The following is a 26,709-nucleotide window of genomic DNA, read 5'->3' on the forward strand; positions in this document are numbered from 1 at the left end:
ATGCCGGCTGAGAAGAGATGGCACATATTGTTGAGTATGATGGTTTTGCTCGTCACCTCCAGCCAGTGTATGGACAGCAGTGAAGCCAAGCAGAAGGACAGGAGGACGCTGCTGGACCTCCTGGTGCAGGTGCTGGGGGACGAGCAGCGGGACAGACCGGTGGCCCGCCGGGTCTCGCTCTACTCCTCGGGACAACACGTGAAGCTTTCCTCTCGTGAAAGGGCCACACGCCTGCCCAAACTGGACAACAGCAGGCCAATAGGTAAGCTGCTTTGAGATCAGCTGATGATGCAAACATAATCCTGGGTTGTTCCTCCAGCAGGACCTCTTTTATTTCATCTCTGATTGAGGGTGCAGCTGCAGGGGTACAGAGGAACCGTGATGCCGGTGTTTAAATTGGACTGACAAGATAATAGTATAGATAATCCACTTTATTTCCAGCCTTTTTAGCCACTTGTAAGCCCATATGGAATATAGCATATCTGCACGGAGCCACTGCAATGCTCTGTCTGCTCGGATTTCTGCGGTGTCCTATTTACAAAAAATACACATTTACACCACAATTAGCCACTTATATATGGTGACAACAACAGTTGTGATTAGTTACTTATGTAAAATTAGATGTTTGTTAGGTTATATTAGTTCATTTTAAGCTGCACACACAAACTCCTGGTTTTAGACCACAATAATTTATTGTCCTGACGGACAGTTCTGGTGGAAGCAGGAGAGTTGAGGTGCACATTGAATTCTGCCGTGATTTGATCAGCCGTGGTTTTATGTTCTTTGGATACAATCCGGGTTAGCACCCGAACATCCCTTTCAGACAGCTTCCTCTTACAGCATCCACAGTTAATCCTGTTGGATGTGGTTGGTCCTTCTTGGTGGTGACATGCTGACATTACCCTGGATTCCGTGGCTCTTGATGCATCACAAAGACTTGCTGTCTTGGTCACAGATGCGCCAGGAAGACGTGCACCAACAATTTGCCCTCTTTTGAACTCTGGTATGTCACCCATAATGTTGTGTGCATTGCAATATTTTGAGCAGAACTGTGCTCTTACCCTGCTAATTGAACCTTCACACTCTGCTCTTACTGGTGCAATGTGCAATTAATGAAGATTGGCCACCAGGCTGCTCCAATTTAGCCATGAAGCCTCCCACACTAAAATGACAGGTGTTTCATTGTTTCATTGTCCAACCCCTGTACATTAAATTAAGTGAAGTGTTAACCATCTCTTTACATACTTTGAGTCAGTTTTTCAGTTTTCTAGCTCTTCATAAACTGGCTGTTTTCCAGCTGAAAGACAAAAGCTGTACAGGGCTAGGATAGCCTTAGCAGGAAAAATAATATCAAAACTAATTTAGCCTTGTGTGAAAAAGGATTTTCCCTTTAAATCTAATAACTTGGTTGTGTCCCTCTTGGCAGCAACAAATGCAATCAAGCTTTACTGATAACTATTAATGAGTTTTTACATCTCTACCTTAGTACCTTAGAAATGACTTTGTATCTTTTTCCATGCTAACAGGTGATCAATGACTTGTTTTCTGATATGTTTTTGAATTTGTTCAAATTGGAGCATAATGTGTTGCTGTTTGAGATTGTTTATTTGGAAACAAACTGGATTCCCAGGCAGTCTACTGTACAGACTGTAAAAGTTTGGTCTTATTTGGCATTTGAGGGCATTTTGTCCTGTTTCCAAGATTCAAAGTTTAATAACGGCAGGGTGGACTGCTTAAGCTTTACCGCTTTAAACTTAGTATGGAAGCAATATGATAAAAATTAGGCAAAAGTGATATTAGTAATTGTGCAACAGCACATGTCCTCATTTCCTTGACTATAAAACACTGTGAAGGTTGTGATGTTACTGATGCCAAAAAAAAGGTACAGGGTTGTCTTAGAAAGACAGAGTGTACAGAAAAGTTTAAACATCTTTATGTTTTAAAGAGAATAGCTTAATAAATAACTGAAATGTCTGAAGTATTAAAAACATTGTAAAAAATGGTGTTATTAAAAAAAAAAAAAACTGTATAAATTGTACAAAAAGTTGTTTAAAGTAAAAAAGTTTCCATTACTCTATATTTGTAGTAATAATAATAATTATTATGCAATAATGATGCACAAATGTCCATAAAAGGAACATACCAAATAAATAATAATACTTTTTATATCCCCAAAAATAGTTTAATTAAATAATTTGAATGCCAAGCTGTAGTGGAAGAAATGAATGGAAAATAAAACTGTTGCTACTGACGCATTTACTCACGGTAAACGATCCAAAACCAATATGTCCGACTATGTGTTTTCCCTGAGTGTCACTGGATCCTCTGATTTATGAGGTTGTTAGGAATTCTGAATGAGTATAAATGTTGAACTGACTCTGCATCAACAAAAAGTCCCAAACAAACCAGTGAGCTTTAAAAAGCTTAAGTGTGGAAAAATATATAATGGGATACCTGCTCATTCACTTTTTCATGAAAAACCAAGGGTACTTAAAAAAGAGTTTATCCTGCTTTTGTTGGATCTTTACAAAATGTATTTGAAATTTTGGAATATTGCTGTGAGGATTTGATTGCATTCAGCATTAAGATAACTGAGAGTGAGGTCAGGAAGTTGGAAGATTATCACTCCACCTCATCACCAACTTTTCAACTCATCTACCATATTTTTTGGACTATAGGCACACTTAAAAAAACTTTAATTTTACCCAAAAATCATAAGTGCACCTTATAATCCGGTGCGTCCTATGAATGAATTCTACCAGTCAGGTATTAAGGAGCAGTAAAGCCACTCTGCTTAAGTACAGCGTTAAGTACAGCATTAGCATTAGCCGCTAACCACAGTGCTAGCTCTTTTTGCCGATCAGAGGGGAGTATATGGGACTGCAGTCTGCATGTTTGTCATATTAAAACAAGCTACATGGGACAAATCACTAGCTGATAGTGCCTTGGGTTATTAGAACACTCAAGGTTCCTCAGTTTCTGGTGGCATTCAAGTCTCGCTAGCATTGCAGTTAGCGGCTAATGCTAATACTGCCGCCCCCAGCCTTTGTGCTGGAGAAACCTAACTGAAAACTCATCCTTAGACAAAATATTGGACATCTGAGCTTACTGTAAATAAATGGAAGCGCTTTGCTCACCCAAATAAGCATTTTTTAGGAGATACATCTGTGTAGATTAACATCCAGCACTCGTTTGACTTTGAAAGAATTTTCTTTTTTAAAGAATTACAGTTTTGTTTACTGAGGCACTTCCCTCAGCTTCCCCATTAGAAGGGAAGCATGTCAACACCTTGCTCACTTCGATGTAGGCATCCTTACTAGTGTCACTTATTGCAAAATAGACCAGAAAATAGACTAATATATAATAATAATAATAATAATAGTGCACCTTACAGTATAAAAGATATATTTATTCAAAATTATTGAGGAAGTATCATCATTCCAGAGCATGCCAGGCGTAAAGCATGGTGCCACAATTTTTATAATTATTTATCTGCTCCAGAGAATCCTAATCTATTGACAGTGCTTCTCTACAATGACTGGAAAAGCTGTGTGTGGGAATGTGTGCATTTGCACACACAGTGTTAGCAATGGGTGCTACTTAAAGGAGAACTCCGGTGTAAAATGGACGTTTGTTGTAGTAAAACATGATAAAAAGTTCTTACCTTTGATGAATAGCACACCTCCGCTGTCCCACAGCGTTCCAAGATCCAGAAATTTTAACACCCTTCAGACTGGGTGACATGGGGCATAATTTGCCCTGATACATTGCTTTTTCCACCGCTATCCAGCTCAAAGTAGCTTCACACCTCCTTGCTAGAATCCGGAGAGCCCTGACATTTAAAACGAGGCATTAATAACTTAAAAAGTGCACAAGAAGCTTATAAAAAAAACACTGTTTACATCCTATAATGCTAGCTTCAGCTCCGAGCGCCGCCATTACTGAACTCTTGTTCGAAACTGAAGCTAGCATAATTATAGGATGTAAACATTTCCTTTTTTAATGAAAGGAAAAAACGATTTATCAGGGCAAATTTTGCCCTGTTTCGCCCAGTCTGAAGGGTGTTTGGACAAACTGTTAAAATTTCTGAATCTCAGAACGCTGTGGGAGAACAGAGGTGTGCTATTCATCAAAGGTAAGTGCTTTTTATCATGTTTTACTACACCAAAATCCATTTTACACCAGAGTTCTCCTTTAAAGAAGCTGAATAATGCATTCTTTAGACATTTTATAAGAGGAACTGCCAATAAAATAGGACTCACTAAAGCAGATAAATAACCGTGAACCCAATTGGCATGGATTTACAAGTCCACCGCCCTCCACTAAATGCTCAGGTCATATTGTGTTCATGTGGTTTTGGGGCTTTGGCTTTGGCTTTAGAATCATAAATCAGAAGATCCAAAGATGTTCTGGGTGGATGTGAATAATGTATGCAGGACAAAATGTACAGTATTGGGGTTGAAACACTAATGCACCTCTGCTCAGACCCGCATGGTTAGGATGATACGGGCCTGCTGCCGAACAACAGATTGACTATATGACTTCAGAGCTCTATGAACACCAGATGACAGTGATTTACAAAATCAAGCTTTGCTTTTGGCCTTTTCACTTGCTGTGATTTCACAATAAACAGGAAAAATGAAAAATGAAAGATCAGTTACATCTCGAAACTGACAGCTTTTACCAACTCCCTCGAATAACAGCTCTAAAACTGACAGTCTGACAGTCAGGGCAACTGGACAGGACTATTTGTGTTGTTTTTGCTTCAGTGACAATGGATTGGAGATGAAAGTTTGACTAGAGGTTCAGATCAAGCATAACATTATAACCACCTCCCTGTTTCTACACCCATTACTGATTATAACAGCTCCATTGACCATGTTCTCCAATGGTCAGAACCCCACAGGAGAGAAAACCACCACAGAGCAGCTATTATTATAATTTGGGCGGTGGGTCATTATTCTCAGCACTGCATTGATCAGCACTGATTAGCATGGTGGTGTTGGTGGTGTATGAGGTGTTAGTGTGTGTTGTGCTGGTACAGTGAGTGGATCAGATACAGCAGTGCTGCTGGAGTTTTTAAACACTGTGTTTAATCACTCACTGTCCTCCACTTTCCATTAGACACTCCTACCTACTGTAGCTGCTCCACCTTGTAGATAAAATAAAGTCTTTCTGTTGCGCTCAGCGTGACTTTACTTTCCGCCTGTTTTTATTTTCTGCATGTTCTTGGGCTTCGTATCTCCTTAGAACAGTGTTTTTTTTCTGTCCGCGTCCAAATTCACTGGCTGGGGCAGCGGTAGTGTATTGGACCAGGGCCCTAACGACCAGGGTTCGATCCTGTGTGAGGAGATGCGTGTTTATTTTTTTTCCTTTCTTTTCGGTTTACCCACTTTGAGACGATTTTTTCTGCAATTGGGTTCAACAACCCGCTGGGCTGGGGAGCTACTATTTCGTAGCATGTGCTTAATAATTGCTCTTTATTGTTCTTATAAACTGGCTGACTCATCAATATTGATGAGTGATGTGAATGAGGTGAACTGGATCAGTGGTATTTGTTGATGATGTTCTTTATTGTTCAAGCTAGTAATATCTTGGACAGTGCTGTCAAAAGCTTAATTTAAAACATGCTGACTAGGACTTCAGAAGATTTGTTCTTGGGAGTATCCTAAGACCCCCCTCTCACTCTCTGAACCCCTTTGTCACTATAGCCTGTAAAGATGCATAAACTGCTATACAGTAATATGGCATAACCAGGAATAATTTCTTCATTTGTATTTGTAGATTTGGACATATTGCAAGTGTGAGAGTAGCATTAGCATTCATAATGCATGCATGAGCAGAGTCTATAGTAAACTTGTGGAGTACCAATGTGTGGGTTTTGTGAGGATTTTTCTTCAGTATATTTCTGCATAAATATGATCTAAACGTAGATTAAAACAAAACACAGGTAAACAAATGAGACTTATTATACTCATATTAATACTAATGAATATTATACTCAGTCATTCATGTATTGAGGAATGGGATGACAATTATGTGTGGGTGGGCGCCCTGTTTTAGATCATATTTATTCAGAAATAACTTTCAAGCACCACAATATATATCTGGTACAGTTTAAGTAGTGTGCTTAAAAAATGCAGAGAAACAATATTTTATATATTACATTATATTATATGATATTTTATATAGTTTTTAAAGGTGTGGGTTTTGTGAGTGTGAGGGGTGGAGATGTTTAAAAGGTGAGGGTTTTGTGAGTGTGAGAGGTGGAGATGTTTAAAAGGTGTGGGTTTTGTGAGTGTGAGGGGTGGAGATGTTTAAAAGGTGAGGGTTTTGTGAGTGTGAGGGGTGGAGATGTTTAAAAGGTGTGGGTTTTGTGAGTGTGAGGGGTGGAGATGTTTAAAAGGTGTGGGTTTTGTGAGTGTGAGGGGTGGAGATGTTTAAAAGGTGTGGGTTTTGTGAGTGTGAGGGGTGGAGATGTTTAAAAGGTGAGGGTTTTGTGAGTGTGAGGGGTGGAGATGTTTAAAAGGTGTGGGTTTTGTGAGTGTGAGAGGTGGAGATGTTTAAAAGGTGAGGGTTTTGTGAGTGTGAGGGGTGGAGATGTTTAAAAGGTGTGGGTTTTGTGAGTGAAAAGAACAAGTAATAAGCAGAGCTTTTCAGTTGGAGTTGAACAGATTACTTCTAAGTATAAATGGGCAGTAACCACAACCATTAATTAGAACACACTTGGAAACTGCTTAATGTGATATTTATGCTTCCGCATTAAGAGACACAGAAATGTGAAAAAGGTTTATTGTGGAGCTGATGTTTTGAAATATTTTAGAGTAAACCAGTAGGAGGTGCTCATCTCTGGAGGAAGTATTTTAGTGTTCAGACTTGTTTTCTTTAACTTTCGTTTTTTATTTTCACAAAATGAAAAACAGTATATTTATATAACCCTGACTCTTTTTAAACAAGCAGTGTCCGATGCCCATGCAAAGGGACTGTATACAATATCTATAAAAGGGAATATATAAAATATCATATAATATAATATAATATATAAAATATTGTGTTTCTTTGTATTTTTAAGCACACTACTTTAAATACCAGATATATACTGTGGTGCTTGAAAGTTATTTCTGAATAAATATGATCTAAAACAGGGTGCCCACCCACACATAATTGTCATCCCATTCCTCAATACATGAATGACTGAGTATAATATTCATTAGTATTAATATGAGTATAATAAGTCTCATTTGTTTACCTGTGTTTTTTTTAATCTACTTTTAGATCATATTTATGCAAAGAAAAATCCAGGAGGTTCACAAATGTTTAAGCACCACTGTATGGTGAATTAAAAAGCTACACTTTAGTGCCCTGCTGCTCATAAAGAGAGGCCCAGAAAAGTAGATTTTAACTAGAACATTCAGGCTTATGTCATTACGTCGAAAATCGGATTCAGCTTGTGATGTCATGGATCTTTGAAGTCTTTGCTATTGAGACCTGGCACACCTTTAAAATGGCACTAACCCCCTGATTTTGGCTGACTCCACCCTCAAAATAAAAAAAAAATGCTAAAACAAAAATTGGAATAGGTAGCTTGGGGGGGCATTGGGTGATGTATGGGTTTAGAGGCGGGGCAGGAGGGAGAGCTGATTGGCTGAGCTGCAGCAGCAACAGCAGTGTGCCTCTGATAGCGGTGAGATTCAGATGGTTGGATGTCAGCAGGGGGGTGGAATTATTGATTGAGTGATCTGCATATTGGAAAGTGTGTGCATAACAAAGTACACAAACACATCATCCTCGCCTATAGCACAGTTGAACCTCAGAGGACACTGTAGAGGAAATGTTAGGAAATGTAAAATGTAATGTAAAAAATATGGTTTAGGGTTTAGTGGCTCTTTAACTGGTTATATAATGGTGTACATGCCTGGGGGAATTCAGCTGTGTGGGTAATACTGTAATACTAATTGGTGTAATGGCCCGAAGAGATTTAGCACCTCGTTCTTTAAATGTGATTGGCCTGTGACTGACCACTCCTGAGGCCTGTAAATCCCTGCGTTTACAGGGACTGGTTGTATCAGTAATGTTTGTAGTTCTACAGAAAAGAGCAGTCAATGGCATTATTTACCAACATGCCATTTGTCATTGGAGTGGAACTAGTATTATGTCGTATGGCACATCCTGTGAAATAAGCATGTGAGGCCTTTTGCATCGAATGGTGCAAAAGGTGGTAACTTGGGTGGTAATGCCTACATTATAATGTGCACTTAAATTTCTTATTATAAGTGTGCCTTATAATCCGGTGCATCTTATATATGATTTTTACCAGTCAGGTTGTTAAAAGCAGTAAAGCCACTCAACGGAAGTACAGCTTTATACAGAGGTTCAATTTAGTTCTCCAGCACTGAGGCTGCAGCAGTATTAGCATTAGCTGCTAATCCTGCTAACTGCTAGCTCTTTTGCCGAGCTTTAGTGGAAATCTGGAAATCTAAGGTTACTGTAAATTAACAGAAGTGCTTTAATCATCCAAATATAGGAGAACAGTTTTAAGAGAAAAATCTGTGTAGATTGACGTCCAGCGCTCGTTTAACTTGAAAAGAAGGTATTTTTTTATGATTATAGTTTTGTTTACTTAGCTTAGCTTTATTTAACATAGTTACATAGTTAGCTTTACTTACATACTTAAATACTCTACAGTACTACTGTGGTTGCGTGTGTGTATATTTGCAAATATGTGTCAATGGCAAATAGTGTAGGTCTGCCACAATTGTTTTGACAATTTATTGTCCTACATATTATTGCAATACATAATATAACTGTCTATTTATGCCACTGAGAAAATGATAAAACAATTAGTTAATTGAATTAGTGCATTAACTGCCTTTTACTCCTTCTGTTATTGGAATTGGAATATATAAAATAAAAGTTAACATAAAATACTGTTTTTATCCAAGTTAATTCACGTTAAAGGAGAACTCCGGTGGACAATGGACTTGGGGTGTAATGAAACATGATGACGAGTACAAACATTTGTCGAATAGCCTATCTCCATTCACCCCTGCCTTCCCAAATACAGCCTCACAATGATAGTGATAGGGGCATATAGTTGCCTATGCAAAGAAATCTCTGTTTTTACATCATTAACAAACTTAAAGTAGATCCACAGTTGATTTGTAGAATTCAGAGGGCCCTGGTGTTTAAAACAAGGCACTGAGAGCTTTGAATTGTGTTCAGGTAGTTTATTAAAAGCAATGTTTATACACACAGAACCTTCAGGTATTTCTCAGAGCACTGCCATCTTGAAATTAAGTCATTATAGGTCGACTAATGAAAGGGGAACAAATTGCAAAATTGATTCTGTGGAAATGCAGTAATTCCAGATGTTGCTAAAAATATCTGGTGACTGTCTACACGTGAATGAAGAGCACCATACAACAAATGGACTTAATAGATAAAAACTTTTACTACTTAAATTTTAAGATGTTGGCGCTCAGAGTATTTTAGGGTACTGTGTGTTTAATAAACACTAATAAACACATTTTTTATTACATATCTGTGCACTTTCAAAGCTCTCAGTGCATTGTTTTAAATGTCAGGGCCCTCAGAATTCTACCAATGAAGTGTGGAGCTACTTTGAGTTTGTTAATGGTGTAAAAATAGTGATTTCTTTGCATGGGTAACACTATGCCCCTATAACTAGCATTGTAAGCCTGTTGGCAGCATTAGCTAAAAGCGCTGTATTTTCGAATGCTGGGGTTTGGGATGGAGATGACCTTTTCAACAAAGGTTTGTTCTCAATATCATGTTTTACTACACCACAAGTCAATTTCACACCAAAGTTCTCCTTTAACGTTAATTGGATAACAACTTTGTTATTACTCTTTTTCATGTTAAATTACACCAAAAATCCATTTCACACCGCAGTTCTTCTTCCTTGCTAAGTAAATATAAGAGATAATATTAAGGTCATCAAACATGATTGAGGTCATGTTCATATGTCATATGATAAGTCGATAACATCATTTTCATCACAGGCCTAAATAGGTGTAATTAAAGCCGCTGAATGGGTTTATTAGAAGGCGTGTCCACAGGCATTTTGACATGTAGTGTCTTCAGAAAGCTCTCAGCCTGATCTGATTGCAAAATGAAAACAAATGCTCTGATGGTATGTGTGTGTGATTCCTGAGGGTTACTGTTAGCCAAACACACTCAGCTTCGGTCAATTTTCAGCTGTAAAAATAAATTAAAAGAGGAAAAAAACATTTATCCTGTAGATGATTACACACAAAAATGCTGCACAGGAAGTGGATTTCTCCTGCCGACATCTGCGCTCGGTGAGTTGGATGCTGTTTAAAGAGAGTTTTTTGGTTTGTAGCCGTTTTATTGATTTGAGTTCAATTAATTAGAAACACAGTGGAAACATGCGGGGCGAGACAGCTCGTAATTGATAAGCGTAGTGTGGGCTTTTGGATAATCTGAGTCGTCTACACGTAACCTGAGCTGTCCCACCGCCAGCCCGGAACGTTCACACACACCTGTGTTACCTCTTACATAAGACTCAGGTGCAGGAACATGCTCATAGACCTGGTCATAATACCACTAATGCTGTACACACTCCGTCTCCTGCCTACTTCTCCAGTGGAGATGGGTGTAGTCACAGTGCAGTTCAGAAGTTTAATCTCTTTTTATCATAATATCACTATCAGTATTTTTAGTGCCATGAAAAAAAAAACATATGTCTTTTGTTTAATTTGGTCTCAGTATAAATACACCTGTTCTGTAAAGACCTCAGTGGTTTGTTAGAGAACACTAGTGAACAAACCGCATCATGAAGACCAAGGAACCAATACATATGTCTTTTGTGTTTGCTTTTTTTTCATACTTACATTTTTCAGATTATTAAATAAACTTTAATATCAGATAAAAATCATGAGAAATTAAAGTCGTTGACATCTATCAGTGTAAAAAGCTTACAAAGACTTTGAGACTAGAGTGGAAAACAGCGAAGAGTTACAAACTGACACTAAGGGCCCTATCGTACCCCAGGATGCTCATTCCTTCATATCTTAATTGAGAATTGAACTAACTTAATACATACTGTACTAGTTTTATTACAGCCTTGTGTACATTTGTTACAATTGTATAGTCTTAAACCACTGAACCACTTAGACTACTGGGTCAGAACATCAGGCAGGTTGTGTGGGGTCCTCCAGGTTTGGAGTAGTGAGTATATAACAAAATGGTGATAGGGTCAACATAGGCCAAGGGTCACTTATGAGCCAGGATGCTCATAGAGGCTCCGCCCACCTTGCAACTTACAGGAATTAAAGGATCTGCTGTAATGTTAGTCTTGTAAACAGACGGAAAACCTTCAGAGGTCATGTAGAGTTCATGCCTTGAAATGTATGAAGCAATACTTGGCTTGTGGTTTTAATGTGATGGCTGACTGGTAAAAATACTTTGGTTATGGTGGTTTGAATTTTGGTAAAGAAAAAGTGGTACCACTTTAAAATAAGACTACCTTTATAAATGGTTTGTAAATGGTTTACAATTAGTTTATTAATATGTTGTAAATGCCTTAAAAATAATTAATAATCAGTTATAGCACAAACGTAGAGAGGGCAACAATGACCTGTTGTTTGCCAAATAGTGAACCCACAGCCATCTATAATGTTAAACTTCAGATCTTGTCAGATACTCAACTTGCATTGTCTTCTCTATCTAACTCAACTTGCTTCTCCATCTCTATATTCTCCATTAGTTAACATCAGTTTAACCATTTAACTCCTAAGTTTATAAACAACAGGTCATTGTTGCCTTTTCTACGTAGGTTATAGCTGATTATTAATGATTTTAAGGCATTTACAACCTAATTGGTAACCAGTTATAAGCTGATTATAAACCATTTATAAACCCTGTATAAAGGTAGTCTTATTTTAAAGTGGTACCGAAAAAGTAATGGGTTCTCAATAGAGATGTACCAATTAGTGTTTTTTGGGCCGATTTTGATCACTGAACGTCTTTCAGCTTGATTGGCTGATTGCCGATGCTTAAAATAACCTATATTTATTGTTAGAATATATATATATATATATATATATATATATATATATATATATATATATATATATATATATATATATCAAAACAGTATCAAAATTGCATCCTAATTGCATCCTAATTTAGTCCTTACATTCCCCCTAACAAAAATCAGGGCATCCTACACCTAGATGTGCACTCATAAAACAGAGGGGAAGGGCTAAGTGGTAGGGCCAAGGGGTGAAAAGGGATTGGGCCAAAGTGGCTTTCTCAAAGCAGAGGAAGCACAAAAATGGGCATACAGGAAGAAGATTGGACACCACTGTTTTTGAACTAAGGTTTTGCTTATTAGTTTAAATACCGGCAGCAAAATAAAGTCTGCAATCATTGGCGACATCTTCACAGATACTCATAAACCACTGGTGTCCGATATCAGCCCAGCAAAATATCAGTTGAGCTCCCTCATGTAAACTCTCCGCATTAATGAAATTAACCCGTCTTCTCGATTTCATTCATAACACAGCGTGAGTTATCCCCCGTCTGGAAGAAAAGGCTAAAATTAGCAGCAGCATGGATTTGTGCATCTGACATTGATAGGCATTACAACACTGAGAGCGGTAATCTGCTTACTGCAGTCGGCTCCAGCGCCGCGGTGGGGATATTCTCGGTGAACGGGGGGGAACGGTGTGCTCGGGTTGGGTCAGCAGGGCTGGAGATTGCTCATCATTAGCGAGGACCCCAGGCCTTGTGCAGATTTAATGGGGGCTGGGTTAACCAGCTGGGATTGTGCTCCTAATGTGTACCTGTTCCTGCTATAACGGGTTGCGTCAAAATGCTTAGTCACTCGGCGTGGCGGCGTACGCGTCTGAAATGTGTCACACCGACAGGAGTGTGTCATTAACTGTGCTGAGTCTGATTATAATCTGACAAGGGGTAATATGGAGAGAATGAATGTGCCGCAGTACAGACTGTTGGACTGACACCAGGCACACGGGCACATGTGGCCAATTACAATGCTTGGTAACACTATATATTAACATACAAAAAGAGTATTTTTCTTTGCTCAGTTAAGCTTGAATTAGACGTTTTAAATTTGTTTATACACTACTTATTCAGCTTTATTCCATTTGACCCTAATTTGTACATACATAATATAATACATACATAATCTGGGGTCTGTGGTGTGGAAATCACTAATACGTAACTGCTGTATTATTTGAAGAGGTGACTTTAGGATCAACAGCACACACAATAATATAAACACACAGATTGATCGTCTTGTATTTCATTTTAAACTCTGGACAGCGCGTGCCAATTATGTGTTAATTAAGGACAGACAGAATAAAGCTAATTCTCTAATTTAGACTTTATTGAGCAAAGAACAAGACATTAATAAACTGCAAGTTTGTTCCTGAAAAAAAAGTTTTACCCATCACCAACAGTTAAAAAAAAGATGGTGACTGGCTTCACATGTGTCTGAGGAGGCGTGCGCTAGTCTTCACCCTCCCTGTGTTGTGGCATCACTAGTGATGTGGGATATACAGCTGATTAGCAGCTGAACGGGTGGAACAGTTGGCCTAGTTAAATTGGTATAAAATGTTATATATATATATGAAACATTGAAACATTAAGCACCTATGTTTGTACAGGTTATCCGCAGGTCATTAAATGTGTTTGAATACATCTTGGTTTTTTTTACACAATATTTTAATTTATAATTATGAAAAATATATATAAATATAACTATGATATATTTCTGTTTGTTATTAATATATGTTTAATATATGTTCACTTTCTAAGACATTAAAGGGTTAAACTAAACCAGATTGACTGAAATGTCCTTTTCTGCTTCACCACCAGTTTAATGAGTATTTTCTTACAGGAAATAGGGTACAGTTATTTTTATCAAAACCATTTCTCTATTGTGTTTCTTTTCAGAGATTGTCCCGAGAGACGTAAGCGTAAAAGACAAGTTCATAAAGCATTTTACAGGTAAGAACCATTCATCCGTTCTAATCTATTCATGTGTAAAAGCTGTGTGGTGATTCTGGTGATTCGATCTGCAGGTCCGGCGTGTAGAACAGGCTGATGCAGTGTTTTAGCACTGAGCCCTGCCCTTCAGCCGCACGGGCCAATTTCATATCTGTAAACAAGAGCTTACACTCGGCCAGTTACATCACCTCTGCTGACCTCAGTACAGCACTTAGCCAATCAGCAGACAGAACATAATATTATAAACTATGTACTGCATTACAACAGTTCAAAACACTTCAGTGGACCAAAAACAGAAATTACCCAGAATTTAAAGCTAGATCTTTCATGGTAACTAATTTATTTGGGAAATATATTATCTGAGAAAATATTGCAATAAATGATTTTAAGATAATAGCATAATAATGCAATTACACCCCTTTAAATGCCAATGAACTACTTTAAATTATTAACAGTTAACCGGGTGACTCAACCACCTCTATTTCGATATTTCTAAGAGAACTGGCAATATACAATGTCATATGATATGAGAAAAAAAACCCCTAAACAAAGCATGTTGTATATTTATACAGTATATGCAATATTTTCAAGTGCATCTCAAAAACATTACTATCATTAAATTCGGTGTCTCAGAAATTGTGAATATTATTTAAGACCAATTGATACTTTTGGCAGTGTGGGCAGTGTGCCAAGTCCTGCTGGAAAATGAAATCCGTATCTACACAAAAGTTGTCAGTAGTAGAGGGAAGCATGAAGTGCTGTAAGATTTTGTGGGAAAAAACTGCACTGAATTTGGACTTGATAGAACACAGTGGATCAACACCAGCAGATGACATGTCTCTCAAGACCATAACTGATCATCAGTAAAAAAAAGCATTTTATTTGTAATCAAGGGAGCAGAGTCTGGAGGAAGAGTGGAAAGTCACACAGTCCAAACTGCTTTAGGTCTATAGTGTGAAGTTTCCACCAATCAGTGATGGTTTGGAGAGCTACTGATTTTTGGGTTTTCATTGGCTGTAAGCCATAATCATAAACAATAAATGAAATAAAGACTTAAAATAGATCAATCTGTGTGTAATACATCTATATAATATATACATTCCACAATCTGAACTGAATTACTGAAGTAAAGTAAATTTACAATGATATCCAAATTTTTGGAGATGCACCTGTAACTGCAACGATTTTATTGCATCCTTTTTTAAGGATTTGCTGCAATCAGACAGTTAAAAATTGCAGGATGCTGGGATGCTGAGTGAGTGTGTGCTGGGGGCAGGATTGGGATGGGGGTAGAGCAGGGAAAGGGTTCAGCATCGTGTAGTTCTACTATATAATGTATAGTTCTACTGTATAATCAGACTGTAGTTCTTTATCTTTTTCTCTGCATACTTAATTACTATCCTCCTTTCACGCTGTTGATCAGGACACCACAAAGCAGCTGTTATTATTTGGGTGGTGGGTCATTATTTTCAGCACTGCAGTGATTGGCACTAATTAGCATGGTGGTGGTGTATGAGGTGTTATTGTGTGCTGTGTTTGTACGAGTGGATCAGATGCAGCAGTGCTGCTGGAGTTTTTAAACACTCTGTTTACTTACCATTCACTACACAATTCTACCTAGGTTCTCCACCTTGTAGATGTAAAGTCATAGACATTATTGTAAAACATAATATTGTGATATTTCTATGCATCTCTATTGTCTTACTCCTATTTACAGAAACAGAATGTTTTAAATTTTTTAGAGGTGTTAAAACCTTTGCACGTTCTGCACCAGGAAAAGCAAGTGAAAAGCTGATTACTCCTCTCAGGCCTCCAGCCGAACACCCCTGACTAGAATTGGTGTAAAAATCCATTATCCCGAGCTCATACAAAGAGTTAGACATGCTTTATTGGAATCGTTAAGGCTCTGCCCTCTATGTGATGTCATGTCAAGCATTAACATGCACTAATTCTTCCTTTTGGGTCTCTGCACACCAAAGGGAGGTGACTCAGTTTTAGACAGCGAGGAGACAGGAAGAGCTCTGACATCATCAATCTCTTATATCCTGTCACTGAATTGTAAAATGCTGCAGTGAAGCGTAGAGAGAAATGAGAGGAGAGTGAGTCTGTCTCACCCGTGGCGTGTTTTTAGTCTCCTCTTTAATGCTTTTAATGTTCATAAATCTGTAAAAAATCTTAATCCTGATTAGAAACTTTCTTTCTCTCAAGCAGGACCAGTCAAGTTCTCGTCCGAGTGCAGGACGCATTTTCATAGAATTTACCACAACACAAGGGATTGCACGAGGCCAGCATGTACGTATGCTTCTTTTAATATTTTCTTTATTAGTAGCTTTTGTTTTTTGTTGTAAAATGCATCACCAAAAAAAAAAAAAAATTCCCTATTACTTCCAATGTGGTCAATCAGCTGAGTTATCTGAATTAATTTACTATACGGGCACTTTAGCACCTCCAGTGCTAATCTAAATGAGAAAACACTGGACTCGAAACTGTCTCTACTGTCCAGGAAAGGATTTCTACTTGATTTTGCAGCGTGGTTGTGTAAATTTCATTACACAAAACAGCAGTAGTAAGGTCACGATTCATTAGAAACATGTGTAAAGATAGTCAATCTTGTCTGTTTGCATCCATTTGAAGTACAGGGGAAATAATTTATGGTTTTACCTAGACAACACTTTTAATATATCACATTATACATGTCCTATATTATGTTTTGTTATAATTTTTGACATTTGCCTCAGTAAATGGTTCAATTAGTCATCATTCATCTAAGTCCTCAAACCTCAATTTAATTACCACTTAGAAAAAAACAGACATTCTTTGTGACTGTGCCTTTAAGCCTGAAGTATGTAATGATTTTTGTTTGGCTTTCTGATTGGCTGCTTTGTATTGTGCCTCATATCAAAAGCAGTTCTGGTTAAATGGATGGGCCTAAACTGCTATAGGATGAATAGGTTAATGTATGTATGAAGGTATGTGAAGTCAAAAGCAGATATAAAAATAATTTCCAGACTTTGTCTTTTCTTAAGTCTTTAAACCGATCAAGATCAAGGTCATTCTCTGGTCCTTCATCAGTGCTCACAGGACGCTGTTGACGAATTGTTCTCAGATCAGCAATGACACTGAGATGTTTAAAACCTCCAACAGCACTGCTGTGTCTGATCCACATCACACTCCACCACCATGCCAATCTGTATCACTTTAATGATGAGAATAATGACCCACCACCAAAATAATAATAGCTGTGGTGGTCTATCTTTTGGGGTCATGACAATTGAAGAACAGGGTGGAAGGAAAATAATAATGTTAATACATGCAGAGAAACAGAAGAACTACAGTCTGTAATTATACAGTAGAACTACAGGATGTCCTATATGATTAGTAGAGGTTGTAAAAAAAATCATAATGTCATACTGTTATGCTTGTATGGTGTACAGTTTAAAATATTTCTTTTCAGAAAGTATTTTTTTTTATTGATGATGCTTTTTGGCCTCAGTGCAGAGGAATGTGAAGGGATGTTTGATTAGATCCCTCTTTTCAAAACACTCTAACCTTCTGCTTTGTTTGTGGAGGCTATCAGAAATGCGGAGCATCATCTTTATTCCGGTTTCTATGTAAACGACATACTGTTATGCTGCAACTCCCCGGGTGCTTGAGATTTCACAATAGACACATAAAATTAGCTGAAGTAATTGAAGTTTGGCAAGGTAGAGTGAGGTAAAGCCAGGAAAAGCAAGGTAAAGTGAGGTAGAGTAAGGTTAAATTTGGAACGAATTGCAATTGGAACCAGAAGTTCAGAGAGCAGAAGCTGGGGACCTCACACTCTGTATCTGCAACTGGTACAAATCCTTTTTTGAGCCAATTGATTTAAAATGTCAGCATAATGAATGAGGGTCCAGTTTATCTGTATTTGGGATCTTTGTTTCTGTTAGATTTCTGAAACACTTACAGTGACTTCATCTGGACAGTGTCCATCTAGGCCTCCTGGGTGATTCTCAGACATTCAGGGAGAACTGTTCCTAAAGTCTTATAAGGCCGAGTCTTCAGTAAAACAGCTGGGATCTTTGGAGCATCCACACATATCTCATTAGCGTCTGATACTGAATGTTCTTTTACAAAAATGTCTATAATGATGGATGGACCAAACAGTGAAATGAGAAGAAAGTCCAACAAAATCTTTGTGTGTTTGAACATATTTAAACATCTGGACATTTGACATTTTAAACAATACTGTGATATAGAGGTAATATGAGTCTTTCCTACTCCTTAATGCAGAATTCTTTCATCTCTCTGATGCTTAAGAGGTTTTAATAATGTCAATTAAAAACACTGATCAGTGTTTCGGGGGCTTGTACTGATTGAACTGTCAGCTGAACTGTAAAGAAAACAAAAAGAAAACTGCAAAAAAAAAGTTCATATTCATAAAGTTTTAAGAGTTCAGAAATCAATATTTGGTGGAATAACCCTGGTTTTTAATCACAGTTGTCATGCATCTTGGCATGTTCACCTCCACCAATCTTACACACTGCTTTTGGATAATTTTATGCCACATCTGGTGCAAAAAGTCAAGCAGTTCAACTTGGTTTGATGACTTGTGATCACCCATCCTCATCTTGATTATATTCCAGAGATTTTCAATTTGGTAAAATCAAAGGATCTCATAATTATTAAGAGGTCTCTTTTTTTCCAGAGCTTTGTTTGACATATTTGCTTTACCTTTATTTACTTTAACATTTGGTTGTTTCTTATATCTTAATGTTTCATGTGAGTGGGCAGTTTTCAAAGCATTCTAATGCTAGTTGGTAAATAAACTTTAAAATTAAAATTTAAACTATAAATATTTTGGCTTTAGCTTCAGATTTTGAACAGATGATCTTACATTTTCCTCAAGCACCTCTGATACAGTAAATAATTCATACTGTATTTTTTTAATGGAGAGCTGAATTAGACAGGCGTCTTCAGAATCCTCTTTAACCATGTCTTAAAGATATGCAGTAGATGTGCTGCACTTAATTCATAGTAATATATGTGGACATTATACTTCTATTACTTATTACTATTTAAAAAAGTGTTTTTGTATGTGTTCAGTTATATAAGCTCAGTCTCTCAGTATTGTTCAAATAAATAGATCAAATGTTCATATGTTTAAATATATTCAGAAACACAAATGTTTTCGTGTGGTGTCCTGATTTCTTTAAATGAATTTATTTCCAGAGCATGAAAATGTATATTGTCTCTGTCACAAGACATTAAACCTGCAAGCATCTTTCTTCTTCATTTGCATGATCTAAAAGGACATACAGCTGTGTTAAAACAGTCACAGTGCCGTCTAACTGTGTGAATGAAAAAGAATGACAGTATAGAGATGAGTGGGAGAAAGAGAGACAGATATATATATATATATATAGAGAGAGAGAGAGAGACAAGTAGAGAGAGAGACAGATGGATGGACAGAGAGGGGAAGAGAGAGAGATGAGGGGATGAATCATGATGTTTGAAACAGGAAGCTTCGGCCGCTTGGACACCTTTATAAGTGGAACCATTCAGAGCATGACTCCACTTTAGTCCATTTCAGTCCATCTGCTGTATTACTGGTGCAGAGAAACAAGTCAATTTACAGTGACCATCTCACCTTCACTCACACGCTCCATTCACCCTTAGAGTGACCACTCTGATACAGGAATTTTAAAGAGCTGTTATCATAGAAAACCTGAATATTTCTTATTTTCAGCAACATTCTTCTTTTATTTAATTACTTTTACTTACTTTTACTTTACTTAAATTATGTTCCATAATTTTCTGCCCAATATGGAAGTTCAATTACCTAGTCATGTTTATATAAACTCCCCCATCACTAGCAATGCTCCCAACAAGTGCTTGCTTCCACTGATACATGTGAATTCAGCCTGCAGCCAATGTAGCATATCACTGTGTAGCTCACCAGCGCACGTAGAGGAAAGAGCCGGATCCCCAGCTTTGATACATCAGCCAAAAGACATCTGTGCTGCCAGCGTCACAATAGGGGTGGGGCCAATTTTTGCCATTGTGTAGCATCCCCTCTTCTTTGAACAGCAGTCTGTAAAGGTCTGAAAAGTGAGGAAGACAAACATTGCTTTATATTTGTAAATGTATATGAACTGTTATTTGGCTCTGCTTTATTTTAATCAATCAGCTTATTTGACCTGAATCAACCTGTAATTCTAGGATCAGAGGTTTTATTATCAGTCTGATAATGAATTAATATTTGTTTTTTTTTCCTTCTCAGATTATAAAAGATGTGCAAGATTGCTGACAAGGCTGGCAATGAGCCCGTTGTGTGCACAGCCATAGAAAATGCATGTAAGTAACATTTTTAATAAATTCTCTGCTGGAAAGTTTGGAAAATGCCCAGAAAACTTGAGTAAACACTGAAAATACACATAGTTAAACATATAAAATGTGGATTTTTTGGTGCATTTATAGTACAACTCCAAATCAGAAAAAAAGTTGGAATGTTATGAAAATGAGAGAAGACGAGAGGGGCTGAGAGGAGCAACTTTCATTTTGGATTTTGTTAATGGAAGTTGAATGTATAAGCTTTCCACTAGTAGAACGTGTGATAATTTGTTAGCAGGGTAGGCTAAGCTAATTCTCTAAAATGAATTCTAGATGACCAAGCTAATCATTCCATTCAGAATGGTGCATAGGTTGTTTTAGTGCTAATATAGCTATCCAGCCAGTCCCTGCTTTGGATGGCTATAGATTGGATTAGTAAAATCTAGACTAAACATGAAATTTAGACTAAACATGAAATACCTCAGATTCATGCTGTCTTAAAAACAATAAAATTCAAAGTACCGTAATTAAAATTGTTTAATTTTCAGAAAAATCGTCAGTGTGCCTTGTTAATCAGGTGCGCCTTATGTATGAATTCTACCAGTCAGGTATTAAGGAGCAGTTAAGCCACTCTGCTGAAGTACAGCATTATACAGGAGTTTTAGTGAAGTTTCTCCAGCACTAAGCACCATTAGCATTAGCCGATAACTGCAGTGGTAGCTCGTTTAGCGCGTTAAAGCTAGCTATGTGGGAGGAACCGCTAACTGATAGCTTACACTCAGGGTTTCTCAGTGTAGCAATGTCGGGTGGCATTTGTGACTAGCACTGCTGCTAACCGCACAGTTGAAAATATTGGAAATCTAAGTTTACTGTAAATAAACAAAAGTACTTAAATCACCCAAAAAAACTGTTTTTAGGAGAGAAATCTGTATAGATAAACAACATATCAACACCCTAGTTCCTTACTAGTGTAGCTTGTGCCTTATAATCCAGTACGCCTTATGTGTGAAAAAAATAGACCAGAAAAAAATATGTTCATTGATAGTGTGCCTTATAATACGGTGCGCCTTGAATTGAACATTGAATTTTAATTTTCCATACTGTAACAACTTTAATTTGCTTGTTTGTCTCTAAAGAACAGATTGAGTTGTGATAAGTTGATAGTGTAGCAGTTCTGTGTTTCTCTGGCTGAAGGCTGAGAGTAAGTGCTGTGTTTGCTGAAATGTGGATTTTAATCACATCCACCTGCCTAGTTTCCTGCGTGGCCGAGGTGCAGACAGGCAGATTTAACTGCTTTCCAGAGAGGGAAGGGATCGCTATTGAAACTGGGCTCCACCACAGCACTGCTGTCCCTCAGATAGCAGATTACTAACATATGAAAAGCGTTTGAGCATAATGGATGCTTAATTTTGATTTTCATGTTGTGAGAGATGTTTGGCGTAAAGACATGCGTGTGCAAAAGTCCCTCCAGCATAGTGGAGCCAAGACGTGCTCATGTGGTTTCTGACTCCATGTGAGTCCCTGTCATCTATAAACACAGATTAAATGGATCAAAACTAGGCTAAAGGTGGCTACTGCTACTGTATAGCTAATGCTAATTTACACAAAACAGTGAGCTCTCTGAACAACTCCACGTATTGTGTGATTATTTAGGCAGGCAGTGGGAACTGCCAATATTACACTTCTGGCCTCATTTTAGGCCCTGCTAAATATTTTACTTTTGCCTTTATTTTTTTATGTCTTCTATTGCTTATGTACCTCATTATTTGTAAGTCATTTAGGATAAAAAAAGCATCTTCTAAATACAATGTTATGTAAGGTAAAGCAGAGTGTAAGCTTGTATCCATCTAGTCATAACTTACAAATTAAAGCTAGGTTAGCTAGTCATAACTTATAAATTAAAGCTAGGTTAGCTAGTCATAACTTACAAATTAAAGCTAGGTTAGCTAGTCATAACTTATAAATTAAAGCTAGGTTAGCTAGTCATAACTTACAAATTAAAGCTAGGTTAGCTAGGCATAACTTATAAATTAAAGCTAGATTGGTTAGTTATTTATAACTTTTAAATTAAAGCTGGGTTGGCTAGTTATTTATATAACTTATAAATTAAAGCTAGGTTATTTAGTCATAACTTATAAATTAATGCTAGGGTTGGCTAGTTATTTATATAACTTATAAATTAAAGCTAGGTTAGCTAATTATAACTTATAAATTAAAGCTTGGTTGGTTAGTTATTTATAACTATATCATTTGTCATTATCAACCCACCAACCCATTATCCCAGCCGGCATCGGGCGGAAGGCAGGATACACCCTGGACAGTCCATCGCAGTATTTATAACTATAAATAACTAATTATAAATATAATTTATAAATTAAAGCTAGATTATTTAGTCATAACTTATAAATTAACGCTAGGGTTGGCTAGTTATAACTAATAATGCCCATTCATTTCTGCAATTTTCTCAAGGTAAAGCTCCTTTGTTTCTTTGTTTAGCTACCCAGCATACAACGCACCATTAAGTAGTTGCCCAAACTCTATATAAAGTAGCTAGCTATGCTAACCCAGCATTTCAACAGACTACCGGATTTTACGGACTATAAAACAAACTGGAATTTAAGGCGCATGTAAAGCGATAATAGTAAGAAACAAAGGTGTTGCCATGTTTCCTTTCTAATTCAGCAGGTCTCACCACTGGGGGAACCTAAGTAAACAAAACTGTAATAAAAACACATTTTCTTGCTGAATGTTAATATAGACAGATTTCTCTGCTGTAAACTGTTTATTTGGGTGAGTAATGTGCTTCCGTTTACTTACATTAAACTTAAATTTCCAGTATTTTAGCAACAGCACTAGCTACAGTTAGCAGCAGTGCTAGCCGCAGTTAGCAGCCCTTAGCTCTAGTAAATGCTGCCTGATAGCGCTAGACTGAGGAACCCTGAGTGTTCCTGTAAGCCAGGTCGCTATAAGCTAGCCTTTTGTCTCACATAGCTTGTTTTAACACAATAAACAAAGACTACAGTCCAATATTCTCACCTTTGAGCTAGCACTGTGGTTAGCAGCCAATGCTAATACTGCTTCATCTTCTGTGCTGAAAAAACTTCACTGAAACTCTTGTATAACGCAGTACTTTAGCAGAGTTGCTTTACTGTTCCCAACAACATGACTGGTAAAATTAATTCATTTTCATTTAATCTCATTTACAGCTATTTACAGCATAGCTAACCAGCTTTCACACACAACACACAAACAGATAGGAGTGCTGTGTGGAGCTAGCTTGCTAACTAACCTAGCTAAATTAAATCCACTTCCTAACTGAGAAGGGGAGCTGCGTCTGTGGTTAAAATAGCTAAAATTAAAGCATTTACCCAAACGTCCAAACGATTTTGCTTTTAACATTCAGTGGAGGGTAACCTGGTTCTGAAGTTCCGGTAAAGCAGGCAGGTCAGATGCTTTGAGTCTCACTGAGAAGATGTTAGCTTTAGAGCTAACCTCTAACCTCCTCTTCGGTGTACGTTGGTGGATAAAGGTTAAATGGAGCTTCTCAAGAACCCCCATCTTCCTGTATTGTGTTTAAAACACTGCTGTAGGTTTATTATCTCTGTGGTGGAAACTATATCAGTGGTCCGCTGCCACAGAGGAAAATCCAATACAAAGTAAACAAACATGGCAACCATCCTACCTTTTAATTGAGTTATGTTTTGTTATAATTCTCATGATTTTTCTATAGCACAGTTTCTGCTCTTTTAATTGAGTTACTTTATATTACAGTTCTCATACTTTTACTATAGTACAGTTTCTGCTCTTTTAATTGAGTTAGATTATATGACAGTACTAAAGATTTCACTTTTATTTTAGTACCATTTCTGTTCTTTTAGTTGAGTTAGATTATATTAAAGTACTCATAATTTTACTTTAATACTGTTTCTGCTTCTTTATATGAGTTAGAATGTGATACAATATCCTTCTTCTTTATATGAGTTGTTCTGTTAAATTGTGATACAGCTCCAATATTTTTTTACAATAGTACAGTTTCGGATTCAGAATGTGATACAGTACCTATATATATAGTTCACTATATTATATTTACGTAGTTTCTGTTATTTTAATTGATGTTTTGAGTTGCGATTGTGTTACAGTTTGCGTATATTCAATACAGTACAGTTTCTTTGCTCTTATATTTACGTTTTATTGTTTATGGAGTACCCATAGTTTTACCGTAGGACAGGTAATTTGCTTTTTTATTTTAGATTGCTTATACCATATTTAAACTTAGTAAATTGTAATACATTTAGCTGTTTTATGTTATTGAGTTATTGATGGCAGACTTGGATATATTTGTGATACAGTTCCCATATGTTCACTATTGTACAGTTTTATCTCCTTTAATTGAGCTGTTGAGTTAGATTGTGATTCAGTTCCCAAACATTAGCTATAGTAGAGTTATCTGCTTATTTAATTGAGTAATTGATGGAAGCTGTCCAGGTTATAACAGGAAATGTTTTAAGTTTGTATTGTGACATCAGCAGCGTCAGGGATCATGGGTTCCTCTCTTTAGAATCAGTAGAATATAATTTGATTGGCAAATGAAGGAGTGATGAAGAATAGATCATCACCTGACGCCATTCTTCCCGCTATTCTTTTCGGTTTTCTCTGGAACCCATAAGAAAGTGTTCAATTGCCCGTTGACAAGTTAAATCAGTAATTACAGGCAAATTAGCAATGAAGCGTCTCAAAGCTCATTATGTTCACGAATGACAGCTAGCGAGGTTTCAGAAACTAATTTTAAACTTTTAATGCACTGAGTTTTTCAGGGCCTATAAGTCTGTATCGTCCTACGTCATCGCCGGACAAAAACAGGCCTTACAAACTGTTGTGATGACGAATCTCTGAATGCACTGCACGAACAAAAGTAATGGACTGCTCAGATAATCCCTGTCTTTCTTCTCTATTTGTCTCTTTCAGGTCCTGAACTAACAGAAGGAGCTCCAAAAACTTTGGAGTGAATATTTTTTTCCAAAGGAAGTGCCTTCCAGATCACAGCAGTTACCACTCGTTCTGTTTCCATTCACTGTAGCTATGTAATTGTATTATTAAAAATATATATTTATCATAATTTGTGTTGATATTAAAATGCTTTCAAAATAGAGTTCTGTTCAACAGCTTTGCTTTTTATATTCTGCATTCTGAGGAGAATATGATATATTTTATGTTGCAAAAGTCTATTTATTTTAATGACGTGTAAATATTTGAAACTGATTACAAAATAATATATTCCAATATACATATACATGTGTGTGTGTGAGTATGTGTGTGTGTTTTACCAAATCATGATCATTTTCGATCAGCTTTTTGTTTCATTCTTCATTTTTCACTTATAAGGCTGTAGCCATGAATTGAACACTGGTGGGTGCACTTTATAATTATTATTATTATTATTATTATTATTATTACTACAAATCTTGGTTTAGCATACTAAGATACTGATGCTTAGGCCTGAGGATCACTGATTTCCCATTAGCAGCTGGAGTCCGAGAGAGCATTATATACAATGGTCTCTCTGGGTGGCACTCCTCTCTAGGTGGTGTCTCCCCTCATCACTCATCACAGGCATCTGTTGGCTGGTGTATCAGAGCTGGGGATCTGGCACTTTCTTCCAAGTGTGCTGTGATGCTCTCTACTGATCCAGCATTGATTGGCTGCTGTTGGAAAAGAGGCGGAGTCTGGCTTTACATATATCAGAGGAGGCATGCATTTTTCCTAGTGAGTGGGTTGGTTACTTGTGACATGTCCCTCCCAGTGTACAGTATATTGTGCCTACAGCTTTGCTTCACTTTGTCTTAATGTTTGATTTCATCTCACAAGCTTTTCATTGCTTTGTGAATGTAAAACCCCCGTGCCCATCTGTGTCCGAGCTGTAAATCATGTTCGTGCATGTCTTCATCATGATTGATGTGACTTCAAATAATTGGAGGACACTTAATAAGGATGGAAATCCTTAATCCAAGGCGTCTGTGAGCTGATGTATCTGAACTAACTCGCTGCACTTTTCTCCGTGCACGCTGTGCTGCTACTCTGCCATGCTACATCAGCAGCAGTTTGAAAAGAGGTGGTGGCTGACTTCACATGTGTCGGAGGAGGCATGTGCTAGTCTTCACCCTCCTTGTGTTGTGGAATCACCACAAAGGGGTGGGGCTATACAGCTGACTAGCACCTGAATAGGTGGGACAATCGTCCTATAGCTGGGAGAAACACTCCCACTTCCAAACTCCTACCACACATTGAAAATATTCAAACTGAATAGGATGGATTACCTCAGTGCCCCATTAGGAACCTCTACAACCCAATGCTGAGACATCTGACATGTTGTTGCATTAC

The 26,709-nt window shown here is 37.4% G+C and overlaps 1 protein-coding gene and 2 long non-coding RNA genes across 4 annotated transcripts; 2 read left to right on the plus strand and 1 right to left on the minus strand.

The window, feature by feature from the left end:
* Window positions 1–25,603, plus strand: alkal1 (ALK and LTK ligand 1). Of its 2 annotated transcripts, none has more exons than XM_022670250.2 (5): window positions 1–262; window positions 13,966–14,019; window positions 16,228–16,311; window positions 20,282–20,355; window positions 25,297–25,603. In XM_022670250.2, the coding sequence occupies exons 1-4, from the start codon at window positions 1–3 to the stop codon at window positions 20,344–20,346; spliced, it is 465 nt and encodes a 154-aa protein (XP_022525971.1). In that variant the 3' UTR covers window positions 20,347–20,355; window positions 25,297–25,603. The 2 variants fall into 2 exon arrangements, with proteins under 2 accessions (XP_022525971.1, XP_022525972.1); XM_022670251.2 differs by having other exon boundaries at window positions 16,231–16,311.
* On the minus strand, window positions 256–23,937 carry LOC111192619 (uncharacterized). Its single transcript, XR_002650034.2, has 3 exons — window positions 23,746–23,937; window positions 19,958–20,102; window positions 256–531 (listed from the first exon to the last, which is right to left on the minus strand). It is a non-coding gene; the product is annotated as an uncharacterized LOC111192619 (long non-coding RNA).
* On the plus strand, window positions 6,186–6,629 carry LOC125806209 (uncharacterized). Its single transcript, XR_007441500.1, has 3 exons — window positions 6,186–6,225; window positions 6,267–6,512; window positions 6,554–6,629. It is a non-coding gene; the product is annotated as an uncharacterized LOC125806209 (long non-coding RNA).
* Window positions 25,604–26,709: the final 1,106 nt, after the last annotated feature.

Source organism: Astyanax mexicanus, chromosome 12, assembly GCF_023375975.1.
Source record: "Astyanax mexicanus isolate ESR-SI-001 chromosome 12, AstMex3_surface, whole genome shotgun sequence".
Lineage (NCBI taxonomy): Eukaryota > Metazoa > Chordata > Actinopteri > Characiformes > Acestrorhamphidae > Astyanax > Astyanax mexicanus.